Raw genomic sequence first — 12,792 nt, 5'->3', positions numbered from 1 at the left:
CCAGCTTTTGTAGCGGTTACACCCAAATCAGGGGATGATTCAGAGAAGGACAGGAGGAAGGAAGACAAAAAGGATGTTGTATGTGAACATTGTAAGAAGCCCAAACATACAAAAGAGACATGTTGGAAACCGCATCCTCACTTGGTTCCTGCGAAGTTGAGAAACAAGAAGGGCACTACTCATATTGTCGTGAACATTGATTCAGCATCCTCATCTGGCACAAAAGGAACATCTTTGGAGACCTTAGCTGCAGTTCGGGCTGCCCTAATACAGCTAGAAAAGGAAGTTGGAAATTCAGCTCAGCCACCGTAGCCTCAATCAGCCCTTGCCACATCTGCCTTAGCCCATTCAGGCACTTGAGCTTCAGCCTATCATGCCTCAGCTCCAGGTACTACTGAACCTTGTTGGGTAATAGACTTAGGTGCATCTGATCACATGACTAGTTTGCCTTCATTGTTTACTACTTACCATTTGTCTTCCGGTAGGGATAAGGTATCTATTGTTGATGGCTCCCTGGTTCCTATTTCTGGGAAGGGTGACATCAAGCTTTCAGATACTATCTCCCTGTCATCTATCTTGCATGTTCCTAAGCTTGATACTAACCTTCTTTCAGTCAGTAGTATTACCAAGCATATGAACTGCTCAGTAACCTTCTTCCCTGACCGATGTGTTTTTCAGGACTTGGAGACACAGAAGGTGATTGGGACTGGCCGTGAGGCGAATGGGATCTATCTGCTCGGGGAGCAGTTGTGTCAGGGAGAGTCAATTGAGAAGATGTCTTTTGTTTCTCAGAGTGTGAGTCTGGTTATGCTTTGGCATAACTGATTAGGTCATTTGTCCTTTTGATCTTTACAGAGTCTGTTTCCTGCTTTATTTGAGTCTATTGAGTTGTCTCAGTTACAGTGTGAAAGTTGTGAGTTTGCTAAGCATTGTAGAAAGCCTTATTTATTGAGCAATAAAAGGAGTGATAATTCTTTTGATATTGTGCATATTGACGTTTGGGGCCTTATCATATCCCTTCCATGGGTGGGTACAGATATTTTTTGTTATTTGTTGATGACCATACCCGTATTTCTTGGGATTATCTCATGCGTTCACGAGATGAGGTACCTTCCCTGACCCAAAATTTTCACCAAATGATCCTAACCCAATTTGATGCCAAGATCAAAGTTCTCAGATCTGATAACGCAAAGGAATACTTTGTTAAATCATTGACATCTTATCTTCTTCATCATGGGGTTATCCACCAGAGCTCTTGCCCTCATACACTTCAGCAGAATGAGGTTGCCGAAAGGAAGAATAGGCACATTTTGGAAGTGGCTAGAAGCCTCATATTTACTTTCAATGTTCCTATTCGCTTCTGGGGTGATGCTATCTTCACGGCGGTATATCTTATTAATCGGGTTCCTTCCAGGGTCCTTGATATGCGATCTCCTTTTTCCCTCCTACACCCACGTGAGGACTCGTTTTCTATTCCTCTTAAGACATTCGGTTGTACTTGCTTTGTTCAGCTTCTCGGACCCCATCACTCCAAGTTCAAACCCAAAGCCTCCAAATGCATCTTCCTTAGTTATGCACAAACTCAAAAAGGTTATTGTTGCTATGATCCTGTCTCCGGGAGGAAGTTTGTCTCCATGGATGTCACTTTCTTTGAGGGGACACCCTATTATCCTCGGGTTTCCCCTTAGGGGGAGAGTAGTGAGAGTGGGGGTTTGAGGTCTTGTCTTCAAGGGGAGAGCAGTGAGAGTGGGGCAGTTCCTTTACCTATTCCATTGGGTGATGAGAGTTGCAATGGTGAGGGTAGTCAGAGGGATCAGAAGTTGAGGGAGAGCTACAGTGGTGAGGGTGGTCAGAGGGATCAGGAGTTGTGGGTTTATCACAGGCGGTGCAGGCAGGTTGATCATGATCATCAGCAGTCCAGGCCAGCTCCAATCTCATCTGCAGCTCCAGATCCAGACACTACAGTCCCAAAGCCCACAGAGACTTCTCCTACAGATGATCTTGACATTCCGATTGCAGTCCGTAAAGGGAAACGACATTGTACTACATCCACAGCCCACTGTATTTCCCATTTTTTATCCTATGATCGCCTATCTCCTACCTATAGGTCCTACCTTAGTTCCATTTCCAATGTCCCTATTCCAATAACAGTGCAAGAAGCCCTATCCGTCCCTGAATGGAAAGATGCAATGCAAGTTGAAATGGATGCCCTGTTGAAAAACAACACCTGGGAGGTAGTTGATTTGCCCAAAGGAAAGAAACCAGTTGGATGCAGATGGGTATTTACGGTGAAACATAATGCAGATGGATCTATTGAGAGGTATAAAGCTCGGTTAGTTGCAAGAGGGTTTACACAAACTTATGGCATAGATTACTTAGAGACCTTTGCACCGGTAGCCAAGATGACTACTATTTGAGTCCTATTGTCCCTTGCAGCAAGTCACACTTGGCCTTTATACCAAATGGACGTGAAAAATGCCTTTCTGAATGGAGATCTGCAAGAAGAAGTTTACATGTGTTTGCCTCCTGGATTTTATGATGCAGAAATAGGTAAGAAGGTCTACCGGCTCAACAAGGCTCTGTATGGTTTGAAACAGTCACCTAGGGCTTGGTTCGATAGATTCAGACTAGCTCTTGTGAAGTTTTGTTATGTACAGGCTCAGTCAGATCATACCCTATTCATCAAGAGGGTGGAGTCCTCTTTGACACTACTGGCAGTATATGTTGATGATATTGTGGTCACAGGGAATGATAGCCATGAGATTGAGTCTCTTAAACAGCTTCTCCATCAAGAATTTGAGGTGAAGGACCTTGGTGTACTCCAGTATTTTTTGGGTATTGAGGTTGCTAAATCCAAACAAGGGATCTTTATTTCTTAGAGGAAATATGTCCTAGACCTATTGGCAGAAACTGGAAAATTAGGTGTCAAGCCTACAGATACACCAATTGAACAGAACCACAAGATTAGTGCTGAGAGTTGGGAGCTTCTTGAAGACAAAGTTATGTTCCAGCAATTGGTAGGAAAGCTCCTATATCTCTGCCTCACTCGGCCAGATATTACTTTTGTTGTTAGTGTTGTCAATCAGTACATGCATTCTCCTAGAACCACACATCTTCTTGCGGCAGAAAGAATCTTAGCCTACTTGAAGAGATGCCCAGGTAGGGGTATACTATTAAAGAACAACAATCACATGAAGGTGGAAGTCTATATGGATGCTGATTAGGCTGGGAGTGTTGATGACAGAAGGTCTACCTCAGGATATTGTGCCCTTGTGGGAGGAAATCTTGTCTCCTGGAGAAGTAAGAAACAAAGTGTTGTCTCCCGGTCAAGTGCTGAAGCAGAATACAGGTCCATGGCCAACGGAGTGGCTGAAATCCTATGGCTAAGATCTCTACTTGAGGAGTTGGGTATTGAGTATGAGAAGCCCATGATGCTGTACTGTGATAATCAAGCCGCCATTAATATAGCACATAATCCAGTACGGCATGACAGAACCAAACACATTGAAATTGACCGCCACTTTGTACGAGAGAGGGTCTCATCTCAAGAAGTATGCCTCCCTTACATCACATCCAGTATGCAACTAGCAGACATCCTCACTAAAGCCGTATCAAGAAAGAAGCTAGAAGCGGATCTATCCAAGTTGGGAATGATGAACATATACTCCCAACTTGAGGGGGAGTGTAGAGAACATTGATATGGGTCCCACAGCTGTGGTCCCACTCTGTCCGTAGGGTAGAATGTATCTAGTCACAGCTGTGGTCAATTTGTTATTCTGTTATTCCTAGTTGCTGTTTATTTTTCAGTTTTATATTGTTTGTTATGTGTTAGCAGTTATGATGTAAACATCAAGGGCAGATATGTCCTTTCATGTAACTAACATAACATATATATATTAAATTAAAGTGGTGGCGGCAGAATATTGGCATTCTGTTCTTCTCCTCAAAATCGGTGTTCTACTGCTCTCTCATCACTCTTTCTTCTACTTCTTCTTCACTTTCTCTTCTCATCGAATCTGAAACTTCTTAGTGATCAAGACTGATAGCAGTCTTGAACACCTACATCAGCCATTTAAATTTCTTGATTTCATTCTTATCCACCACAGCTTGCTCTTGGAACCACCCCACCACCACCTTCAAATCCCCTTCAATCAAAAGTTGCTCCATGCCTAATTGTCTTGCAAACTGCAAACCCTTGCAAGGCAGCTAATAATTCTGCCCTAGTAGAATCCCCAATCCCCCAAAGAATCCAAGTAAAGAAATACAACCTATCCAAATTCATTTCTCAAGGCACATCCCATTCCAAAGGGACCTGGGTAGCTTTGACTGCTCCCATCAAAATTCAGCTTCAAAGAACCTCCAGGAGGGAGTACCCAACTTGCTGATACCCTATTCTTTATAGATGAACACCTAGCTACTGTTGGCCAATTCTTCCAAACACCATTAAAGGAAAATGGTGAAATAACTTCAAAGTCTTTAACCAATGTATTACCCTATTCAGCACACTCTCCTTTAATTCTTGACAGTTTCTCTCCTTTTCTCAAAAGATTCTAGCATCCCTTTGTTCCCACACTGTCCAAATCAGAGCTGCCTTAGCACATCTCCACATAAACGTTCCTTTGTTTTGAGGCAAAGAGAAAAAAGAAAATTGCATGCTTACTTCTACTAGCATATTCCGCCTGCACCCAAACAACGAGAAGAGCCAAACCTGTAACTCTACAATAAAAGAGCATGAAAGTAGTACGTGGTAGCAACCCTAACCACGATACCTACTAAGGAAGGGTCTTCACTTTTGTAAGTTATCCAAGGTGATCAATTTCCCATAAAACACTTCCCAACAAAAAGCCATAATCTTAGAAAGAGCAGGCCTACACCAAACTTCCTTAGTAGAGAAAAACTGAAGAGGAGACTGGCAAAAGGGACTTAAAGAAGGAAGCACAAGAGAAAAGTTCATTTAGGTTGAGGAAACCAAACCCGTTTATATGGCTCAGAGAGGTACTATAGAGAAGAGGGGTAGTTTTATCCTTTATTTTTTCCATTGTTGGGCCATGTATTCTATTGTATACTACATCAGCTTGTAAATTCTTCTATTTTCACTTTCTTGTGAGGGCATTATTGTCCATTCATTTATTGATATAAATATTCTTTTTCTAGGTTGGCTTGGGTAAGACCAACTGAACAATTTTGTATCTCCATTATTCTCTCTTCTCACAACTGCAGTAAGCATCCAGTTCTTCTAACGTCTAGGCCTCCTCCTCCTTCAGCACCAATGCCAGGTTCTCCTCCTTCATCCACCACCATTGTGAGTTCCCCTTCATCCACTGCTCCATTACTTGCACATGTTCCTTTATGTCGTTTCTCCCATATTTTCTCGCCCCCTAACTGTCATCACTTTCTTTTTAACCATAGCACCTTATTTGTTATGCAATCCTCTATAGATATACCTTGATCTTACCACCAGGCGGTTGCAGTTAAACATTGGAAAGATGCCATGGACTTAAAAATTCAGACCCTGCTAGAAAACGATACTTAGGACCTTGACTGTCCACCCCCCAGATGCATCTATCATTGGCAGTCGTTTGGTTTTTAAGGAAAGGTAACAAAGTTTTATTAATAAGAGAGGAAGTACATGAGGAGATGCACAAAACAAAGGGGAAACCCCAGGAGATTATACAGGAATGAAACTATCGCTATATAAGACATCCGAATGGGCACCATTCATGGCTCCATTAATACCTATGATTTGCTTCAAAGGAAAAGACCAAACTGGTGTTTGTCCCCAAGTTGGTGCTTCTTATGTAAGTTATTTGGTGAGATTGCTTTTCACCTCTTAGTTTCCTGACTTTTTGCTTTCTCTGTTTGGGAGAGGTTTTCTTCTCTCTTTGGTTGCAGATGGCGCCCCTTGATAGCTTGGAGGGACCATTTAGCTCTGTTGCTTTTACGTGTTCTAAAAGAAGAGGCAGGATTTTGGGGAGATGCACTAGGGCAGAAATGGTTAGGACACTTTGAGAAAAAAGGAATATAAGACTCTTTGAAGACAAGGAAATAAGTAAGGAAGCTCTAATAGAGGTAATAACCTTAAGAGTGGCTCATTGAGTCAAAAACTTAAAGCTCTTTGTAAATTTTAAAGTTGAAGACTTTCTCATTTCGTGGGGCCTCAATTGCTGCTTCATCCTCTAGAAAACAAAGAATAACAGAGGTCTGGCCGCCCCCATGTGTCGAGTGGAAGAAATTGAATTTTCATGTATGGGCAATCCTGGCCCATAGAGTATCGGTGGGGTAATTAGAGAAGAAAATGGAAACATCCTAGCATTGTATTCAGGTCCAGCCGTCCAGTTCAGCAAGCTGATGTGGTGAGATCAGAATTATTGGCAGCAGTTTATGGGGTGGAGAAGGCTAAAGAAATGGGGATTGAGAGACTAACCATTGAAGGGGATTCAAAAATAGTTGTGGGCTGGCTGAAAAAGGAGGAAGGGGTAATTTGGCAGCTAAGGAATGAATTCAGGCACTTCAAACAGCTTTCTAGAGATATGCTTATCCAAATAAGATGGATTAGAATATCTGCAAACAGCATGGCAGATGGCTAGCTAAACAAGGAATTCAGAGACAATCCATGTTTTGGGCTCATTTATAAATTTGGGATGGCTTTTTGGGTTTGATGTTTTTTTCACAACCTCTTGTTGTATTATACTTCTACTCTAATTTAAAGAATTATTTTTTCTATTGCTGATCAAAGGAAAGACATCCAACTGGGCACCTATTTTAGCTAAACCATATGCAACAGAGTTTAAATCCCTTGGAATCCAAGTAAAGTTTGCATTTAGCAAATCCAGAGAGTCTCTAGATTCTGTCAAAAAATGGCTCAATCTCCATGGACCACCCTCTTTATCTCTTAGCCATTTTATGGTATTTGCAGAATCTCCCACAATGATTAAATTTTGAAGGCCCGGGGTTCTAGTTATTCCAATTCCAGTGAGCGCCTCCAACACTTCCCCCTTGGTGTCTGTGACAACACCTATTTGACCACTAAAAGTCCAAATAACAATACCCCTTCCATCTCTTACTATACCTCCTATACCAACTTCTCCTAGACTGCTTGACGCGGTCCCATCAAAATTTACAGTCATCCCTCCTTCCCTTCTTATTACTAAATCACTAGGGCCAGCAAGGGGGTGGCTAAGTGGAGAAGAAAAAACTAAGCACTTTTGCTGAGATCATTCACTGAGAGTCCTCTAAATAGATCAGAATCGATGGCCTAAGTAGCAAGGTCTAAGCATGGTATTAATTTGTGTTAGAGGAAATATGTGCTTAATTTGCTGGAGGAAACAGGTTTGTTAGATGCTAAACACTAAAACACCTATGGAAACAAATACTAAGTTGAGCAGTGATATGGGTGAAGTGTTTGAAGACCCTGGCAGATACCGGCGACTTGTAGATAAACTGAACTACCTAACCATTACTCGGCCAGATATTTCATTTGTGGTTAGTGTGGTAAGTCAATTCATGCAAAAACCTCTGGTTCCTCATTGGGATGCGGTTCTAAGAATTGTGAGGTATTTAAAAGGGGCTCCTACTCATGGTTTGATATACAAAAGTGCTGGAAAACTTTAAATAGAAGTATATACTGATGCTGACTGGGCCAGTTCTATGTCTGATATGAGGTCTACCACAGGCTATTGCACTTTTCTTGGGGCTAATCTGGTGACATAGAAAAGTAAGAAGCAAACAGTCGTGGCGAGAAGCAGTGCAGAAATATAGAGCTATGGCACATACTACTTGTGAATTAGTGTGGCTAAGGAACCTTCTACAGGAGATAGGATACAATGTTAACACTCCAATGAAGCTCTATTGTGACAATCAGGCTGCAGTTCATATTTCTTCTAATCCGGTGTTTCATGAAAGAACCAAGCACATAGAGGTTGATTGTCACTTTGTGAGAGAGAAGGTGCTGAATGGAGTGATAGACACTACATATGTTAACACAGGGAACCAGTGGGCAGACTTATTTACAAAAGGGTTGAGTCGGGGAAGAGTTGACTACATATGTAACAAGCTGGGATTATATGATATATACTCACCAGCTTTAGGGGGAGTGTTAGTGTAGGGGTATTTCTGTCTTTATACTTATGTTGAGGTTGTTGATCTGTAATATTATACTAGAACTAGTGTCCCTCACTTAAGTAAGGGCACATGTGTCTTTTCCATTATGTTGGTAATATAAAACATGTCTGGCCGAATGGGAGAGGTAATTGTTTTCTCTCATTCGAACCAGACTTTTCTTCTCTCCTTTTCTCCTTTTTTCTCACTCTTTTTTTCTTCTTCCTTCTTCTCTTTTCTTGGTTGTTATCAGACTAACAGAACTCAAGGGCAGGTCGAATCATAATAAGTTGTCTCCAAGTCATCCACTAAAGCAGAATATTATGCAATGTCTTCTATCTATAGTGAAATTGTTTGGTTCAAGGCTCTGCTTCATGATATGGATGTTGATCATCGCTCATCTATTCCCCCCTCTTTGTGGACATCATGAGTACCATCAAGATTGCTTCCAATCCTATCTTTCATAAGTGCACTAAACATATAGAGGTGGACTACCATTTCATAAGAGATCTCCTTGCTGGTAACATTTCTCTCCCACATGTTTCTTCTAGCTTACAACTTGCTAATCTTTCCACCAAAGCCATGACCTGGGCTAGGCATAACTTTCTTATGGACAAATTGATGCTTGTTCCCCAACATCAGCTTAAGGGGAAAAGTACAGAATAGGGGTAGTTTTGTCCTTTGCTTTTGTCTATTGTTGGGCCATGTATTCTGTTGTATACTAATCAGCTAGTACATTCTTGTATTTCCCCTTTCTTGTAAGGACATTAGTGGTCATTCATTTAGTAATATAAATACTCTTTTACTGATGAGTGAAAGGCCAGCATAAATTAATCACCTAAAGAAACAAAGCCTAGAGCCTCCATGCAAGTGGGCAATGAAGGATAGGTGATCAGCACACTTTGTCTAGTGGTTATGGAAGAGACAGCTGCATGAAGAAATCAGGTTCTCCTCAGTCAAACAGTTATTGAGTACTGCTTTCCAAATCACAAATGCCACCTTTAAGGGAATTCTATGGTTCAAGACACCTTGAAACTTGAAAGGGATACCATTCCCACATCACCCGTCATACCATTTGGACAAGACTTCACTGAAAACAAGCCCAGATGCTTCCATTTCTACACCCTTTTATCAGCCACACCAATTTTAGGTATATGAGACTGGACTTTCAGAAGAAACTCAGTCATCTCCTCCAATCCAAATCTAGCAGATTTCTTCGAAACTTTGAGGTCCAACATGAGAATTAGTAACTTCATAACAGTCTTTTCAAGAGCTTCCTTACATTCAGCCACCTAGAAACAGATAGGAAAAAGACTTCTTAGGGGCCTTTGGTCACACCAAGCATCATACCAGAAGCTAATTCTGGTTCCATCTCCCACTTTGTAATGGATGCCTGCTAACAAAGTATCATGCGATGGGCCTCCAAAATGTCTAGGCAATCACCTAGTCACTACTCAGTGCAATACTTTAACTACACTGATAAGGTATAATTTTTCTTTTAGCTAAAAGGTTAGGTATTATTCGCTAAACCAATAAATTTGAAAAAACAAAATATACGCACTTCAGAATATAAATTAAGAATTAAAGCAGCACCAGTAAGAATGTCCAAGTTAGAGCATTATCTGAAATACTGTAAAAATTAGAATAAATAAAACAAATTCCAAAAATTTTAACAGACAACCCATTTCAGAACGTTTAAAGAGAAACAACGTCAGACACGAGAAACAAGAGGAAGAAATTACCGATATGCCTAACCAAGCGTATGTTCTTTACCTTTCCATATCTACTCATAGCCTACAAGAAGAAACAAGGCCCATCAAAATCAATTTAAATCTAAACAATAGAAAAGACTAAATGAGGGAGTACCTTCCGCAGCGTGTCTTCAGTTGTGAGGTGAGAAAGGCGCCCAACAAACAAAGTACAATAAGGATCTCCAATAACTTTGGAATCCCCAAATGGGTCGTCTGCAAAATCGATGTTGAGTAAGGTTCGATGAAGAAATCGAAGCCATATACGAAAAAAATTATACATATGAAATTAAAAAAAAAAAAACTTTTTTATTCTCTTTTAGCGAGAAATTTACAGAGTCCAGCAGATGAACAGAGGAGAGCCCTGTAAATGGCATTGTCGTGAGGAAGAATATCTGTGCCGTCAATACTTCCGGCTTGGATTGGATGGTAGGAATCTGCATAAAAAACTGAGTTTATGTTGCTGGAAGCCATTCCTTTGTAGACTCTCGCCTGTGTATTCTGTTTCTCGTATCAATATTTCAATGTACACGGAAATTCGAAGCCCACTCCCACAGTACTATTCCTACGAATGGAGTAGGAATCCAAAACTGCAAACGCCTCTACTGATTTAGGCTTCTGCCAAACATTCTATACACATTCGCCGTTAATTACTTCCGAGGCCCTACAATGTCAGCTGTAGACGTCTGCATATTTAGATGAAGCCGATAAAAACGAGACTAGACGAAGCTTGCTTAAAAAAAGGAAAGGTATAATGCTTAGGTCCGTGTACTAGGATTTTGGAGTAGACAAATGGGACCTTTTTCTCTCCTAGTTTCACAGCCAAATTAAAAGGGTCGATTCACGGATTTATTTAAATATTTCCTATAAATTTTCATTGTACTAAAACACAATTTGTGTTTGTCACAGGTTCTTTTTATTAAATAAATGTTTGTATTTGATTTATCTTCAAAATCAAAAAAAGTACATGATAAATCCGTTTATCAACAAATAACCGCCACTAGGTGCCATATCAATAGAACATTGAGTTAATGTTAAACTATTGGGAGAAGCATTAAAATGAATCTTCCCCCGGTTGGTGCGCACGTAAATCAAAACCCACTTTTGTGAATATCAATATGTAAAGATGAACATAATAAGAAAAATGTTGATTTGGTGATAACATAGCAGGGTTTTAATAAACGCCTATCACAAAATGTGCACAGAACAAAGTACGCGCTTAATGATTTTTTATTAGCAAGTGTTTGTTTTGATATCGAAAAATAGTAATATGATCACCTATATTGTATGGAAAATGTTCTAAGGATATAGGTCCATAACTACTTATTTTAAAGTATCCATTGACATTTTTTTTACCAAAAGATAACATTGACTAAATAGAGTCAAATAGAGTGGTTGGTTGTATTTTCATTTTTTTATTTTCTTTTGATTAAATTTATTAAAATGGACATTAGGGTCAAATTTGTCATTTTTCTCTAATGTCATCTAATGAAAGGTCAATTAAGTAAATCCATTGTAAACTAAAGGGGTTTTTAGTAAAATGCAAGCTATAAAGTAGATTTTATTGAATTCATAAAATTATATAGGGTGTTTTAGTAAATGACCCATTAATAAATTATAAAATCTATCAACCCGTTTGCCTAATGAACATTTTGTACGATTTTGTCTCAAAAATCAAGATAAAGTTTGTTTTAAATGTTCTTTTGACAATTCAGCACCACGAAGACTCGAATCATAACATTTATCAACCACACATCGAGAACATCTCTTGTCCTTCTATGTTAATATTCATGGTAGATGTTCCCATTACACAATCGGTGTGAGGAGCACGATGTGAAGAGCAAATCCCAATTTCATCACTAAACACCATGAGGCGCCATATAATCCAAACAGGAAAAAAACACCCTTCAAAAAGAAAATATCATTTTGGGCGTTTTTATGATAAATAACTCTCACATAAATCAAGAAACATGTTTATGATTTATTAGTTGAACGACTCAACCAAACATCATTTTTGGCATCTTATGTTAAACCCCTATATGGTGCCGAGCTAGTGGGGGTGCTCCAAAAGAAAAAAAAATAAAATAAAATAAAAGGCAAACACCATAAGGGTAAATTGCAAAAACCTCCCTAAAGTTTTTAACAATCATAAAAACCTCCCCTATAGTTTCATTTTTAACAAAAATCTCCCTTGGATTTTTAAATGACTTGACAAAACCTTCCTTCCATCAATGACCTAGACGGAAAATGGTATATCGATGCATCATTTTTTTGAAATACCCATTATACCCTTTTATAAATTAGTTTGTATATACTTTTATTGAAATACTCTATCAATCTATTATCCTCTTTTCCTCTCCTCTATCCTCTTTTTCAATCCCTTAATTCATATTTTTACTGAAATGCCCTATCGACATATTATCCTCTTTTCCTCTCCTCCATCCTCTTCTCCTATCCATGAACACCATCATCTAAGGAGGAGGAACTCAGCTCTTTCGATCTATCGTTCAAACATAGATGAAAACCTGTTTAATGATATACCATGTTTTTACAAAGCATTTTTCTTATAAAAAATGTTCAAAACAGCAATTGTTTGTGCTAATGGAATGATGTTTTCAACACATAATTAATTAATGTTTGTAAAGAGACTGGGTCGAATGGGCCCTAACAGCTGCTTGTGTGATATCCTCTATTTTTATCTTTTATTTTATGTTGATGGGCCTCACTTAATGGGCATGTTATTTGTTCTTGTTTTATTTTCTTTATGTAATTGCCAAATTGACCCCCACTTAAGGGCATACTTGTCATCATTAATTTTTAGAGATTAATAAATTAGGGTTAGAGGAGAAGGGTGAATTATTCTACTTCTTCTTCTCTTACCTCTTCTCTTCGACATACACAGCTCTTGCACTATTATTCATATCTGATTTGCACTGTTAATTACTGA

General features: G+C 39.4%; 1 protein-coding gene across 2 annotated transcripts in view; it reads right to left on the bottom strand.

Annotated features, from left to right (window-relative positions):
- Window positions 1–10,674, bottom strand: part of LOC148849183 (RNA-binding (RRM/RBD/RNP motifs) family protein) — a 35,583-nt gene extending 24,909 nt beyond the window's left edge. The window contains exons 1-3 of one of the 2 annotated variants that reach the window (XM_088948167.1): window positions 10,181–10,674; window positions 9,964–10,061; window positions 9,840–9,891 (exon numbers count right to left, since the gene is read on the bottom strand). In XM_088948167.1, the coding sequence (XP_088804293.1) occupies window positions 9,840–9,891; window positions 9,964–10,061; window positions 10,181–10,319 (289 nt within the window). In that variant the 5' untranslated portion in view covers window positions 10,320–10,674. The remainder of the gene's footprint in view (window positions 1–9,839; window positions 9,892–9,963; window positions 10,062–10,180) is intronic. The other variant, XM_088948168.1, reaches the window with a different exon arrangement.
- Window positions 10,675–12,792: the final 2,118 nt, after the last annotated feature.

The sequence above is a fragment of the Nelumbo lutea genome, chromosome 6 (assembly GCF_056320005.1).
Source record: "Nelumbo lutea isolate HS-2025 chromosome 6, American lotus-T2T, whole genome shotgun sequence".
Lineage (NCBI taxonomy): Eukaryota > Viridiplantae > Streptophyta > Magnoliopsida > Proteales > Nelumbonaceae > Nelumbo > Nelumbo lutea.
This window is presented reverse-complemented; position numbering and strand designations above follow the sequence as displayed.